The sequence below is a fragment of the Phalacrocorax aristotelis genome, chromosome 8, assembly GCF_949628215.1.
Source record: "Phalacrocorax aristotelis chromosome 8, bGulAri2.1, whole genome shotgun sequence".
Classification (NCBI taxonomy): domain Eukaryota; kingdom Metazoa; phylum Chordata; class Aves; order Suliformes; family Phalacrocoracidae; genus Phalacrocorax; species Phalacrocorax aristotelis.
This window is the reverse complement of record NC_134283.1, coordinates 23581735-23597833: the sequence shown is the minus strand read 5'-3', so window position 1 is coordinate 23597833 and position 16099 is coordinate 23581735. Positions and strand designations below refer to the sequence as shown.

Sequence of the window (16099 nt, the reverse complement as noted above, 5' to 3'; positions counted from 1 at the left end):
TCAAGAAAAACAGGTGGGGTTTTTTTGTATACCACTTCCATTTCACTCCACAACCAAGTACTATGAAAGTCATCAAAAGCAAACCATTACAGAGGCAGAAAGAGATCTAACTACTCTCCACCTGAAACCACCATAATTAGGGTAGCTAAGAGAAGAGGCAGGAGCAACTCTGGAGCAAACACAAGAGGTGCCGGGCAGCCCAGAAAAACAGGGGAGGAATTACAGCGTTTTTAAGGATCCGATTGTGGAACAGGACTGTGCAAACAGAAAGGGTATTTGGCTAAGGATAGCTGCAGCATGAGCATAACTCTCCTTGTTTCCTTTGGGAAAGTTCAATACTCAAGCTAAGGCATGAACCCTACTAGCGGCCTTCAGGTTTCACTGCTTTTATCCCAGATGCTCTCGTCCAAGTTGCTTAGTGTCACGTTCAGATAACTGCCCTTCAGTATGCACACATCAGCTGTTTTCTCAGAAGTGCACGCACTTCGAAGCATTGACATAGAGCAGGACTGCTGTGAGGGAGACTGTAAAGAATTCAAAGACATTTCCACTTCTGAGCGGTTGAGCTGAGCTGTTCCAACCCACTGATCTCCCATTAGCACTGTTTGCACACAGATGAAAAGGACAGGCCCTCCGCTTTACTCCCTACTTCTTGCTCATGCCTGGCTCCGTGGTCCGTAACATCCATAAACATGCCCATGTAAGGTTTCTTAAATCCAATACAACTGCAAAAACCACCGCAAAGGATGGTGGAGTTCTCCAGCTTCTGCACAGAGAGTTTTGGCTGAACTGGGGTATCCCACCCACTCTGGATTCATGGTCTTCAGGACGCTGCTGCAGAAAAGCTGAATGATCTGTCAAAAGCACTGCTGCAGAAGCAGTGGCCTTTGAGCAGAACAGCCAACCGCAGCTCCTCCAAACCCACTCACAACAAGAGTTTCCCGTGGCCATCATGATATTTGTAGGAGGCTGGCTTGCACTTCTCCTGGATGGTGGTTTGAGGAAGGGGCTGGTTAGGTAGAGCAGAAATTACTTAATGGAATGCGAAGAGTTATGAATGGCACAAGCCGAGATAAAAAAATGCATTCAGAATGTCTTTAATCATGTAACACTAGAACTTCTTTACAGTGTCATGGCAATCTACACTTCACCATCTGCTTAATTTTTGTTCTGCCCCCATTTCTCAAATACAGAATAAAAATGACATTTTAAAACAGAACACATGACTGTTTCTACAAGACTTCACTGCTTCAAGTGAGTATTTTTTGCCTGTTAGTCTTGTATAAACTTCTTGGATCACTAGAATTCTTTCTTTCCGTGACAATTTTAAAATATAGACCTCTCTCCTCCCTATCCTCAGACCTTCATTACTTTACCGGGTGTGCCTTCTGTTTTAGGATGGCAGCCTTTCTTCCAGGCTCAGTATGCACCTCAGAAATGGGAAGTTGGGGAAAAAAGAAGAAAAAAGAAAGATATAATGAGTTATTTTAGGAGTATCTGACTGTATTAAAGTTGAGAGGTTAGCTAGAAAGATTATATTTGGGGCAGAAGGATGCATCAAGCATCCATCAGGGTTTTGGAAGATACTCTGCACTACATTACACACAGAGGGATTTCATTATGGACCATCAAAGAAGCTGTTGCTACGAAAGACAGAAGAGACGATCTTTCCAGTGGAATTAATAGTGCCTTCGCTATCCGAGCTGGACTCCGAATCACTGCTTCCTGAGTAGGCGCCCAGGCCAGGCAGGATCCCAATGCACACAGCTGCTGAGGGACAGTGGACCGCGGAGCCTCCCACTGAGCTGCTCCCCAAGGGAACACAGGAAGGCTTTTCTGAAAGAGAGGTACCTCAGTCAAAAATGTGAGCCCAGGAAAGTGCTTTTAATCACCCCAGGAACTGCTGCGTGTCATTCACCTGCTATTGCCACATCAGCAGTGGATGATTGCAGGATTTAATTAAAGCATAAGGCAGCTTTATGCTGCAATAAAGCTATTCTGACAGGAAGGACTTGCTACCTCAGGGGATTTTTTTTCCTCACCACTAGTTTAAGCCCAGCTCTATGCTGGCATTACAGATTTTTATTCTAAAGTTGTCAGTTTGATGCTTGTCAAATACCAAACCCACTAAATAAGAATAAATAGCTCTGCTTTGTGTAATTGAGTATTTTTTTGGTGATATAAAAGCATAGTTAGGGAAAAGTTTTATTCCATTGCTCTGCTAGTCAACATCTCCCATCTTCCACAGCTAATTAATTCCAGTGTTCTGAAAGTTTACTGAACAGTAGATTCAGGAAGTGCCTTGGGTTGTCATTACACAATTGCAGCTCACCCTGTTTGTGTCAGGGTATCTTGACAGCAAGTCAGTTGCAGCCCTGACAGCAAAGACTAAAAAGCAACTTAATTTTTCTCCTAGTTCCCCATAATCTTCTGAAACAAATTGGTTTCAGGATGGACAAAATCACTTCATAGCACAAAAAGCTAATAGTGGAGGTATATAAATACATCAAACACTGCTGTGAAGAGGAAAGGGGTGATCTGTTCTCCGTGTCTTCTGTTGACAGGCCAAGCACTAGGCTCAAAATGCAGCTACAGAGACTCCTATTAGTTATCAGGTAAAACTCTTTAAGGGTAAAATCAGTTAAGCATTAGAATAAACTGCCTAAGGATGGTCCACAACCTCTATTTGTAGATTAGACAAACATCTGTTAGGAATGGTTTAGGCAGAGGGTAGACTGATGACCTGTAGAGGTTCCCTCCAGCCCTATTTTCTGTGCAGGCTGTCAGTGCCTATAGTAACCATTTCTATTGCTTTAAGAGAGAACACGCCCACCGCAGTCTGTGCTGTCTTGTATAATGAAGGAGCAGAAAAGCAAATCCTCTATCAGATTTATCACCGAGTCAGTTGCTGTTCAGGTGAGAGACAGACAGCTTCCCAAATGCACACTCCCACAAATCAGGACATACCTTGATTCTTTTCATCATGATCAGCATCTAGTTTCAACCTCTTCACACTGTTACCACCATCTGAACTGTGGAAAAAATAAGAAAGTGCCTCGTTCCTCATAAGCAACCACTTAATTACGGTGAAGTTAAAGTCACATCTCAAATGCTACAGCAAATGCCAGCAGGGGCCCCTGATGACCATCACCACTTCTAACTGCTGCTGACTGGGACTCCTCGGGGAACATGGAGGATCCTTGAAAGAGCCAACACCTACACTAAAAGTATTGCTTGTTAACCTGGGAAACAGAAACATGCCTCTGGCAATCCAAGTCAGACCTCTTACACAGTAACCCTGAGCTGCCTATTCAGCTGGAAGTACCCCACAGCAGATCAGGAATGCGCCACCCCACAGGACCACAGGCCTGCATGTGTGGATGATTACCACACTTGATGGCGTGACACTGATATCTTTTCCCTTCCAGTGTTTCCTTCCCTTCCTTCAAGCACCTAGAGAACCTGTTCTAAAACATCTAGAAATCTTGTACCCAGTAAGAAGCCCAGTAGGTTCTACAGCAATTCACACACAGCTGCAGTGTCTGAACCAAAAAAGAAAGGGGTCCTTTTTGCATCCAAAGTAGTGTTGGAGAAAATGAGCATTACTTGGACTTCTAACTCTTAAGAACTTCTGTAGCTCTTCCTTATCACCACTCAGTTTCTTCCCCCCCCTTCCATATTCCCAAATCCTAAGCCATCCACATAAACAAATGCTTCCCAGCTTCAGCTGTGGTGAACTGAAGTGATGAAGTATGAGCATTTTAATGCATTAACTCTTTCCTGCCCCTGTCAGAACGTGCAGTATGGATGAAAGGTTATTCTGTGCAGGGAGGTTCTAATAGTAATACATCCTTTACAGGAAACTACAAAGCTCAGAGAGCAGATGCTGCACTCACGCTACACTTGGTTTTGGCCAGTTTGCAAAAGATAAGACAGCAAAAATAGAAGACTGCAAAGCAAGTCTGTGATGGCCCTGATATGTCAGTTAAGATGCTCTCTTCAAATAGATGCCATCTGCAGGCTTTAGATCTGCCATTAACCACATGCCAGCTCCTTCTCTACATCCTACTGGGTTAAGTACTAGTAGTTACAAGCAAAAAACCATTGTTGTCTGCTTGTTATCAGTTCAGGGTTTCTCTTCTCTGCCCTCCAAAAATCAAAACAACTGCCCAACTCCCCCCTTAGGTGGTGGAAGCGCTCACTTCAGCTTCCAGACATGAATTACTGCTGTACTTGGAGATAAACATCACCCTGCAAGGTACACTTCTAAAATAATATCTAATTCTCTGGGTCAGATTCAAAAACACTGACTGAACTTCTAGATGTCAGTAATCACCTTAAGTATTAGACAATTCATCTGTGGGAAATAATCTGGCCCCACGTGCCTGGTTTCTCCATACCCTGTAGCACACAGCAGCTGCATTTGCAGGCCAAGACAAAAACTGCAAACAGATCACAAACCCTGCTACCATTGCCCTGGGATGGAAAGGGTGTGGATGCATCAGTGAGGAACAAGTTTGCCTGATGCCTTCAGGATCAAATTGGTATACAAAGGCGTTTTCTTGTAACTAATGTCTCACCCATGCTGCCTGCAGTAGCAACTAAAACAATCCATTTTAGACACAGATTCAGACACAAACCTGAATTAAATTACGAGTGAGGTGACACTGATATCTACAAATAGAGATATAAAATAGATTCCCCCTAGATCCCCAAGCAGGGTTGCCCAAGACTGGCAGTCTAGAATGAAGAGTCTACCCACTTGCTTTACACATACTTACCTATTTGAGTTGCTCCATGTTTTTCCCACAGTTTGTAAGAGCCTATAGAAACAAGGCTGGTCTTTTCTTATACCTCCCCCCTTTTTCTATGGGACTAAGGTTCACACCTCACTCTCTGGAGGCAGTTTTGGCCTGCCTCCCTTTACACTGCTAACTGGATTCCATTCCTCATGAATTTAGAGGTGTGAAACTAACCTTCTGTGTTTCACAGCTCCTGCCAACAGCTTTGCCTGAGAGAATTTGTTCTTGTTTTCCACTGACTTCATGGGCAATTTCTTCTCAGTTTCCTTCTTTGGATCCATACTGACTCCCACTTTGGTGAGAGTGCTGTGAATTAAGGGTTAAGGATCAACCAGGAAGGAATGGAGAGAACAGACACTTCCTCTCCAATACATTTAGCTGGCTCTGCTGACAGCAGCAAGTTCATTCACATATTCTGTCAAAATAAACTTATTTGTAATGACATTCAGCTGGCACCTTTGGCCAAGACAGAAGAGACTTCACTCTCTGGGTTTGGTGCTTTCTCAGGTATCAGTACCAGCTCTCCCTGTGAAAGCATCCAGGCAGCAAACCAGGAGCTGCTTTTCTGAAGTCAGAAAGGCGTGACACATGACACACCCAGCACCCATAAATATATCCATCCTCCTGCCTTTTCCCAAAGGTCATAGAAAAGCAAAAAGGTCAAACTGGGGTGGGGGAGAGAAAGAAAGAAAAAGGCAATGCAGTACTTCCCCCTTCTACGGGGATCAACGCATTTGTAATTAAAATTTGCTGCTTCAACTCCTAATCCTTACAAAAAAAACCCTAAGTAGCAATATGTGTAGGCTCACTTCCACTCCTCAAACCCTCCTTTTGCTGAGCCCAGCAGACTTCGGCCTACCAAAGCAAAACGGCTCAATTTTCTGTTTTGGTATTTATCACTCGAACTTTTCAGCTCATATCTTTGTAAGGGCCACACGCTATTACTGCCAGTTTGAACAGCAACCCCAGGAGGAAGGGGACAGATCTGATTAAGGTGCATGTGGTCCAAGACTGTCCCAAAAAGACTTGACTACAGAGAAAAACTAGGCAGCTTAAAACAGTGTTAACAAGGTGGGATGCAGCCGAAACCTATAACGAGGTGGAGAAGCAGGTTCTCGGACAGGATAAAAAGGAGCTTGGTCTGTTATTAAGGCACACTCACCCTGCACACGCAGGTGTGAGCAGATCTCCTGCTGTGGCAGAATCTAGTCCTGACCCTGATAACAGTTAATGTCCAGCTGTATGTGATGACTCAAAGTCCCGTGTTTGTTAATGAGGTGCCAGTGGAGTCACAAAAGCTTCTGCAAAACTTTTGAACAGCACATAGCAAAGGCAACTCAACCTAATTTAAAAGGTTATTTCTTTATAACCCTAAATCTAGCTTTCCACCAGTTTCTTCTCTGACTACAGTTCCACTGATCAGGTGCCATAACCACAAGCTGCAGTTTCACAGGTGCCCCAGTTATTGCAGACAACTATTGGATAGTGAATTTCACATCGATGGGACGATATATTTGAAATCATAGGGGTTTTTCCCCACTACTGAACATCTGCAAATGAAAACCTCTTACACCTTCCTTTGAAGTGACACCCTCAAAGTCTCCAACCGCTTCACAATAAGGAACCGCACCTGAACACTCCTAATTTGATCTGCCTAAGGATACAGCAGTAACCCAGACCACTTCCTACCTTAATAGAAAGTCTCAGTCAAAACCAGACTGTTCATTTATTTTTTAAGATGGCACAGGAGTGCCATCCTGTGGCTACCAGAAGCCACCTGAAAGCTCGTTGTGTCAAACGTGGTTTGATGTTGCAACACACGATTCCACACACTGCAGTGTTCAACTTCCACCTATAGGTTCATTACCTTGTTATATTCTAATACTGCACTACAAAAGCCTGGCTGAGGAACCCAAACACTTTTTTAAAAGAAAGATACCAAATTACAGGCTTTTCACTTCCATCCAGGAGCCATTCTCCTAACACTCCTCAACTACCTGAGACGCAGCACATTTTTAAGAGATTTTATAGGTACTGCTTCCATTAGCAAATGTAAGGCTATACCTAGCCAAGAAGTGTCTCCTCTCAGGAAGACTACATCAGAAATAAACCGCTCAATCTTAAATATCAACTGCATTTAAAAAAGCTGTCCTACAGTAAAGGCTGCTTCTTGGAGGGGGACTTCTCCTACATTTACATAGGATTTAAGACAAGAGGATGTTGTTGTTGAATACTTCTTGGAACTGGCTTAAAAAATCTAACTGTATATCTGTAAATCTTTAAACACTGTCAGACCAGCAGAGTCTTGATAGGGTAAGGAGCAAAAAAACCTAGTTGTTCATGTAGGAGGAAGTAAAATTCCCATGCATCCATGCATATGAATTTCTTATGCTCAAGAGCACATTAAAATATTCCAAGGCACGTTTATCCTTAAGACATATGATTTCATGATTGCTCAACCTAAAAAAATAAAAAAAAAGCTCTGTACTTGAATATTGACATAGGTTTTATCATTAAATTAATGCCTCTTAGGTAGCTTAAATTGGATGTCATACCAGGAAAAAGACCAAATAATCAAATCCACTGAGTTGACATTCCTCTTATTAGCTGGGAAGAACATTTGAACAGTACCTATAGATCCAGCATGTTTACCTGTAGTGACAAAACCATTAATAACAACCTGCAGATGCAAAAATATCTTTTGCATTTTAAAAGAATACCACCAAAAATTTCAAATGCAGATGAGCCATTTTACAAGTTGCTCTGATGTTGCTTGGAATATTATAGTTGAAAAGAAAAAAAAAAAAAAGGGAAACAGAATGGACAAAACCTCTCAGTTTCTCATAAGACTATAAAAACATTCTCCTTCCATCCACCCCATCAGCAATGAGTTCTACAGTTTAACTTACAGCAAGACTTTATATACAGAGCCAGATGGTATTACTAAGACTGCAAAGACTTGAGGTTGGATGGCCTGTATGTCTTGAACAAGCCCTGCTCAGTAAATTCAGGGATCAGTGTGTTATGTGGCTAATTCAAGACAACATAAGCTTCCCTCTGGGCTGGTATGGTTCACCCCAGACATATGTCACCTAACTAAAGCTGTCAGCTGCTTCCACAGCACAATCTTACACTGTACGTCCCTGCATCAGACCTGCAAGCAACCAATACCAAAACTCAATACATCCCATGAACATGCCATTATTAGATCCAACAAGTAAAGAAAATATTCCAAATCCATTCAACCAACTACAGCCTATTTCTGAAGTAAAAGAAAAAAAAAAAACAAACCCAAAACTATCAGTATTGCTTTTTCATAAAGGCATTACTGAGATGACTTAGATGCTTTTCACAGAACACATGCGCAAGCTGTAAAACATTAACTAATACAAGGTAATGCACATCTTTGTAGCATTGGCACTATTCAGCTTTATTTACTGACTGGTTTTGGTCACCTCCTTGCGTCCACAAACTCCTTCATTTATACTAAAGCATCCTGAGAACTTGTGCTTTCTTCACTGATGACTTAAAAGCAATGGTTTTCATTAGGAGACAAAGAAACCATAAGGTTCTGCACAGATTCAGTGAACCTCAAAAAACCCAATATCTAGCTTAGCTCAGAAATCCTCAAATCATTCCAACCTCCCTTGACTGGCACTGCTTAGAGAGAAAAAGCATCCTATATTATTTTCTAGCACATCTTCATGAAAATTTGTCATTTAACAGTAAAGCCAAACTGTCCTGCTTTTAGTACTGTCTAGAAGTCTGTATTACCCAAAGAAGCTGAGTCTCCATGGGCACTGACTTCCCAGAAGGAAGTCAGTGCACGTGCACAGATGTATTTAATTTTGTATCCTGCAGTTATCAGCAAGGAGAAAGTAGTTATATACCTCAAGAAGAATAACAGAGAGCAATTCAAACATTATTTCAGATATGTTAAAAATAGCCAATACACAGTTAAAAACAAAAACAAAGAAGAACATTTACTTTTCAATAAGACAAAAGCAAAAGATTAGAAGTAATAGGCTGCTTTTCCTTTACATTCTCTCTCTCTGTTTAGCTATGGTATTTCATGCCCTTAATAACAGGGGAAAAAAACCAAAACCCCAAACAATGGGGAGGTGTAGAAGGAAAGAAAAGTACCAGAGATGTGGGGGTCGATGGGGTGGAATATCAAACATTACAGTGGGAGATCCAAGCAACAATGAAAACATTAAAAGTCTTCATTGTACATGTTCTGTAAAGCAGGTTTATAGACAGAATGTCAACGACACAATAAAACTATAGCCCAGTCTCTTATCCTCCTCTATATAACTGCCAGCCATTTTAATGCAAAGGATATTCTATATTCGTTTAGTTCTTTCAGCTCTTCTTCTCTTCGTTGTTTTTCTAGTAGCTCTTGCTGCCGAGAAACCTCATCAAGGAAATGCGTCTCATCTTCATCTAAGCCTCTGACCATATTTTCTGAATAAAGAAAAAGAATGCATATTGATACACTAAAACCACTTAGGGAGCAGCCATTTGTTTTGCGTTACTTCACAACTCTCTTAGAACATTTTCGAATTATTTCAAACTGCCCCCATAAGTGTAGATAAGTGGTCACATCTTGCATATGATGTTTCTAATGCTGCTAAGGTAGAACAATTTGTAGAAAGTCACTGGGGATGCGGGGAGCAGAGCCCTGGGTGACTGAGTGAATTGGGTACTCCAGCAGACACACTGTTGTGCCAAGAAAAAGGTACGAAGCTAACTCCATAAGCTATCTGCTGGATTCTGTAATTAAGGAATAAAAATGCTTCCCAGTTAATGATACTGCATGCTAACAAGCCAAAACTCTTACACACTCAAGCACACAAACAACAATAAACTAACACAGTTTGAACACATTACAGAGAAAAGCAAGAAACAATTCATAGGAAGGCATGAAATCCTATTGGCCTTGCTGATATAATTAAGGAAAATTGACCAAGTCTTCACACAAGCAGCCTTTCTGCAGTTCTGAAACGCCCTTTGGAACAGATTACACAAAAGAAGGAAAACCACATTAAGCAATGATGTATTTGGTTTTTTGGCTTCAGACACTGAGTTTAGGCCTGCCTCCTCAGAATCTCTTCTTAAACCAACCAATAACTGGAAAAAAAACCCACATTACTTCTCTCCATAAATCTTCCTTCAAAATAGGAAGTACATTTTCTTAAAGCAAACAATTAGTAACTCAACTGAGATTAAGATCTGTTTAAAAAAACCCCACATGTAGAAGACAATTCCTAACTTCTGAACAAAAATAAATTCTTTCTAAACATGCTACCCTGCTTTAAGGAAAGTATACATTAGTGCAGTAGGAAGGTCTTTTATTTTCTGTTCAGGAAATGTTTAATGTCTCTCAATAAAATTATTTCATTAGAAAGGTAATAAAAAGTATTTTTTTATAAAGACCAAGTCTTGCTGTTTGTAGTCATCCTCAGAAATCTTAACCCAAACACCACCTTTAGTCTTCATTAGAGTTTAATTCTGCAAGAGGATTTTTAGGCTTTTACATGAGCTGGCCATATTTTTTTTAATCTTCACCCACATAGTCAAGTCCTACTGACCTTAATGTCAAGCTAAGAAATCCATTTACACTGATAATTGGCAAGCTTTGGTCTTTGAGAGAAAAGCTCTAGAAATCAATTATTATTTGAGGTTACTTTTTAAAGGCTGATCCCTACTCTTTCCAACTCTAAGAATGCAGAGCTCGTTTGTAAATCTTTAAACAGTAACTTGTAGCATTCACTACTACTGCTGAGGGCCCCTTCAAATAGACAGCAAGAGTAGTGAAACTCTGGACATTTTCTGAAGCGAGCGACACAAGTTAGTTTCATTCTCTGCCTGCCTGATCTGCAAACTAAGAGAAGCAGACAGAGAGATCCTCATGGCTGATGTTATTGAGATTCCCTACTAAATAGTCTGCAGTGGGTTTTGTTCTCCTGGTTAGCAGGTATCTGTTATTCCACAAAGCTTGCCTTAAAAGCAGCATTGGGTTACTTTTAGGTTACTCCGTCTCAGGGATGCCGATCATCCCAGTACGTTGGTTTACAGGTTTCCTGCCTGAACTAAAGGGAAGACGTTGCAGATCTAACATAACTTGGCAAAGGAAGCAATTCATTTCAACAGCTATTAGAAACCTTTCCCATCTAGACTGAGAGCAGTCAGCTTCCTGGTGGCTACTTGGACAAGAATTGTTTAGTCACATCACCAAAGATGACTTGGATCAAAGGTTTGCTGAAGTAAACTGGAAACTCTTCAGCTGGAAAGAATCCTGTGGGTACAACTGGAGACTTTATTGCATTAATGCTGCTATCTCTATTTTCCACCACTAAATACAAGAAAAACTTAAGAGACAGTGAATAACTTCCACTTACCCTTACTTTGGTTACCATAATAATTCAGAAAGAATTTTTAAAGTTGCATTTCAGAGAATACCAGTATTATTTTTTATTTAAAGTGCTATAACATCCTATAAAACTACTTCACTTTGAAAACTACTTCACTTTTGATGCTTACCAAACCCGTTTTCTATTCCTCCAAAATTCCCATGGATAGAAAAAATATTTATCAACATTTTAAGGCAAATTCAAGCATATCAGGACAAATCTTTTCACAAGTGGCCAAACTGGGCTGAACTCTGATGAGGTAAACTAGTGGTCCACAGCCCACCTGACACAGAGCTTTAGGTGGTCAGTTCCTCCCACTTACCTTCTTCTAAAGAAATTTGGCTGCAGGAACAATTCTAAAAGCATGTACTACAAAACAGGAAAGGCAATCATGATAATCAGTAATGCACTCAATAGCGTCTGCAGGGGCAGGGAGTATTATCTAACAGAACCCCAAGATTGTGCCATAGTTAAAGGTAAAACATAGTTTTGTTGCATTGCAAATACAAGAGAAATTCTACAGAGAATCCAGTTACGCAAACTGGAGCTTAAAGAACACAGTAGTTTGAGGGTAAGACTTCCAGCTAAAGAACCAAAATTGATCAGAACCCACCTTAAAATGGAGTCCCACAGTATCATCCTCACTTCTCTTTAGATAGAGCCAATAGCTCCCCTTTTCCCAAAATGGTTGACTAATAATTTTCTAGTTCTCATTATCATCTTTGCACTCAGCAGCACATATACAGGTGATACAATGCAAAGGATTTTTCTATAAAACCAGAAATTCAAACATCAGTAGAAATTCGATTTCCATTTCATCAGAAGAGTTAAAGATCTACTTTTTGAATCAACTCCTGTTTGTTTACATCTTCCAAATAGCAATCTTGAGCTTCAAATCACTTTTGTGTCAACTAATGACAGCCTGGAAATGTAACACCTGCTAGAACAGGATTTCTTTTTATTGATTCAAACAGGATGGTCTTGTGTTAAAGCATGATTTCAAGAGTCATAAAGCCACAACACACTTCCACTTTTCCATGGATTGGTATCAGGGCTTTTTTGATTTCATGTGCAAAACAAGCCTAGTATCGTTCCTGTACCGTTACAGGAATGCAGCTTCATAACTCCAAGCAACTTTTGAATTTCACATGCGTGCAGTGCTGTCTCAGTGCCCAGAGCAATATGTTATCTGCAGGAACATCTACCATCCTTGAAAAATACAAGATTTCAATAATACTTTTCTGAAGCCTCTGTTTACCTCCCAGAGAGACAGACAAGACACACGGGTATGTCCCTTAGTCATATGTTGTGTACAGCTGTTGCACACTATACATGCATTTTGCTGGGTTTCAGTTCAAAATAGTAACTGCTAGTGCTTACTGAATTTAAATTGCTCCTCAAACTCCTGCTGCTTCTTTTCTCTCTGTTCCTGAAGTCTTTCATACAACGAACGTGGGTCATATGCCTCCTCTGGGCATTCTGAAAGGAAGAAATAAATCAGAAAATGAGACCATACTTTAGAAATACTGAATTGCCAACAGTTTCCAGTTTCTTTATGTAAAAACCTTTTGAACTTGTAGAATACAAGCTATCACCTTTTATTTCTGTTTTCCACAAAAGTGAAATATTCTTGGATCTCTTTCCTGTAATTATTTAAAATCTAATCCATACCTTCTGGATCTTCAGGTTTTCGGACCTTTTCCCATTCCTCTTGCCTTCTCTTTCGTCGCTCCTCTAGCTCCGATTCAGATACAAACCTCTTGTTAATCACAAGGTCAGCAGTACCATCTCCCCCATCCATTGTGGAACAGCCCGTCCTAAAAACACAGTATGAAAGACACCAGGGGCCTGATTTCACTTGTCAGCGCATGTGACGTTACCACACTCCCTGGAAAACAGGCCCACCACACTTATAGTAACTTCAGTACTCTAATGACCACTACATAGTAAGTACTGATTAAGATACCCACTCATGGCATAACTGCTGAGACTAAAATCACCAACTATTACTCCTTCTTCACTCTTTGTCATAATTATGTCTGCCCTGTTAATTATCCGCCTCAGGCTGCTTTTCTAAAAGTCACGTTTCAGTGCAATTTTGCCCAGCCCACCTTGGATTTACCTTGCTTAAATAAATAGAGCATTTAAATTAAAATTAATTAAAATCCCCCACACCTACACTCACATCCTTTTATTTCAGTTCTTACACTTCTTACCTCTGGAAAAAGGATCCAACACTTTGCCCTCATTTTGCCTAATTTCTTTTTGCCCATCCTGTGAAAACTCAAGAAAGCTTGCCTGTTTTCAATTATTTGAATACATATATTTATAAGTGCTTAACAGTGAGATTTCAGAACTTAGCAACTAATCTCTCTAACCTTCCAAAGCATTCTGCACCCTTTGCAGCTCTGGGGAGAGCTAGGCTTGGACAGATGATGTGGAGAGGGCTGTCTGTCAGGGTTATACAGAGTTTAAGAGGTGAGTGAAAGAGGGAATTCCCTTGGGCTAAAACAGGGCTGGCATTAGAAAACAAGAGCAGCACTTGTGACCAAGTGAGCAGAGCCCTCCTCACACAGCACACCTGCCCTCTGCTTTGAGAGATCCTCTCGCAGAATACTAGCCAGGCACCCATGGCAGTACTAGGGATAGGGTGGAGATGCTCCAGGGAGTCATCCTAGGAAGGAAACTCATGGCCTTGACACCTGTAAGCCCAGGGTGAAACAAACTGCTTGTACTAGCCTTAAGAGGCTCCTTTCGAGATTTATTCTGCCAACTCCATGCTACAGAATGAAGCATTAATGTCTAGTTTTGTTTCTTACATCAAGCCTGTATAGGCAAGTACAACATAAACATAACAAACACAGCTGTTCATTTGAAGTCACGCTAACCTCTCTCGTTTTTCTAGTTTCTTCTTATTTCCTTGGTATAACTTCAACATGTACCCCAGGGACTACAGATGATTTGCCCTTGCACTGTCAAATATTATTCATTTAGGTTCTCACCCTGCCTGCATTTCACCACTGCAAGAGAACCCCGAACACCACCTTCCCAGTGAGGGAAGGAGGCAGTAACCCAAATAATGGAAGGAACCAGTTTATCATCCTTTTTTCAAACCACAAGGAACCACTCCTGCAGAAAGCAGACTCCCGTCATTCTTACAAAAACTGCTACTTTTGTGGGGTATTATTTGCCCTACAAATGACAAATTGAGGTCTCGGAAGAAATCCAGGTTAGAGCACTGGACAAACATGTGTTACAGCAGGATGCATTCTTAAGGTGGGAATTATCAAAAGAAGTCAAGACAAAAGGATTCTCTGAAGAACATCTAACAAAAATCCACCCTAAGACACATCTCCTTTCCAGAAAGCATGGAGCACCTGCTCTTTGAGTGTCATTTCCAAAAGTGGTTCAAGCTGGAAACCTACAGAGATGAAAACCGAATCTCCCTCCTGAGTACAGGTCCTAAGCACAAGGCCAGCTTTCCTACCCCAGCGCTGTACAAACAAGATAACCTGGTGCTCCGCTTGTGTCACCTTGATCCATCCATTTAGAGAGTAAACTAAAGAGTTTTCAGTGAGTGCACAATATCATCTGGGGACTAAAGCCTTCAACAGAAAGCCATCTGCCTTCTTGTTCAGCCAGTTCACTTAGACAATATATTTTAAGATATCTGTAGTGGATTAAGGTTTGATTATGACTTGACATACAGCTACAGTATTTTCAGTGCCATGCTAGAAAGTGGCATCTGGTGAAACACATTTCCGCAAATAATAACTTCACCACATCCTGGGCCATAAAGATGGGGGGAAAAATAAAATCAAGCAGCACTGCATTTAAGTAAACTCACACTTACAAAGTTTGCTAGTCTTGTTGCATTCTGTGCACCTCGAATGCACAGAACACCTTCCAGACCAGACAAAACACCCATGTTTTGAAACTGTTCCCTGCTCACCTATGGTTTTTGTCTGGTGACTACATTTGAGTGAGTGATACACTGCCACTCTAAGTGACAGGAGTACATGTCACCACTGCGACCCACACATTTTGATACTAAGATCAAAACCATAGAACTCCCCTGCCCTTGCCATCACCTAGGCTAGGTGATCTAGATAACAGACCTAGAGTAGAGATCGGGTCGTGGTGCCAGTGTGCAGCTCCCGGTACATTCAGACCTCCGTTAAATAGCGGCCCCCTCTACCCACCCCTGCCCGAAGCTCGGGCAGCGCTCCCCACGCCGCCGCAGCGCCTCAAATGAAGCGCCGCACACCAGCCCGGAGCCGGCCTGCAGCCGGCGGTGCAGAGCCGCTCCCCGTCACGCCGCGGGCAGCCAGACACCTACCACCAGCACTAGGTCCCGTCAGTGCCTGAGTCCGCTCGGGGCGGGCGGGCGAGCCTTCCCGGCGCACGCCCAGGCCGGGGCCCGCTCCCCGCCCGCCGCCGAGCCCTCACCGCCACCGCCGCCCCCTTTCTCCTCCCTCCCTCCGGGAGCGGCCCCCGCCCGCGGCACGGCCGCGCCCCAGCCCGCCGCGCTCGCGGGGCCCGAGCTTGGCCCTCTCGGGCCCAACCCTCTCCGCCCCAGCGCCAGAAGGGCCCCACAGCACGACCAAAGCCGCGCCCACAGAGTCCCCACTCCAAGCCCCGCCACCACCCTCTAAGGCTCGGGCCGCAGCTGCCACTACTGCCACCACCTACCACGACGGCCAACCCGTTACAGCGCGAGGCACAGCCCAGCCCAGAGCGCCGCCATTGAGCCCCTCTCCCAGGCCCGCCCCGGTCCAGTCGCCCCGCCCCTTCCGCCCACAAGAACCAACCGAGCGACCTCTTCCTTAGGCGGCTCCCCCCACCTAGTAGCCAATCTCCGCTGCCCTTACAGGATGCAGAGGA

General features: G+C 42.6%; 1 protein-coding gene across 1 annotated transcript; it reads right to left on the bottom strand.

Annotated features, from left to right (window-relative positions):
- Positions 1 to 1081: 1081 nt before the first annotated feature.
- Positions 1082 to 16004, bottom strand: PSME3IP1 (proteasome activator subunit 3 interacting protein 1). Its single transcript, XM_075101952.1, has 7 exons — positions 15908 to 16004; positions 12887 to 13032; positions 12596 to 12694; positions 9140 to 9266; positions 4977 to 5105; positions 2968 to 3032; positions 1082 to 1836 (listed from the first exon to the last, which is right to left on the bottom strand). Exons 2-7 carry the CDS (start codon positions 13014 to 13016, stop codon positions 1619 to 1621), a joined length of 768 nt encoding a protein of 255 aa, XP_074958053.1. The 5' UTR covers positions 13017 to 13032; positions 15908 to 16004; the 3' UTR covers positions 1082 to 1618.
- Positions 16005 to 16099: the final 95 nt, after the last annotated feature.

Excerpts from the sequence above, each read along its gene's own strand:
- PSME3IP1 (XM_075101952.1), bottom strand. The coding sequence starts at position 13,016 with ATGGATGGGGGAGATGGTACTGCTGACCTTGTGATTAACAAGAGGTTT. Across the intron at positions 9,267-12,595 it reads TGAGGAGCAATTTAAATTCA|AAAATATGGTCAGAGGCTTA; the intron begins GTAAGCACTAGC and ends TTCTTTATTCAG. Across the intron at positions 3,033-4,976 it reads GGAGCTGTGAAACACAGAAG|TTCAGATGGTGGTAACAGTG; the intron begins GTTAGTTTCACA and ends TTTTTTCCACAG.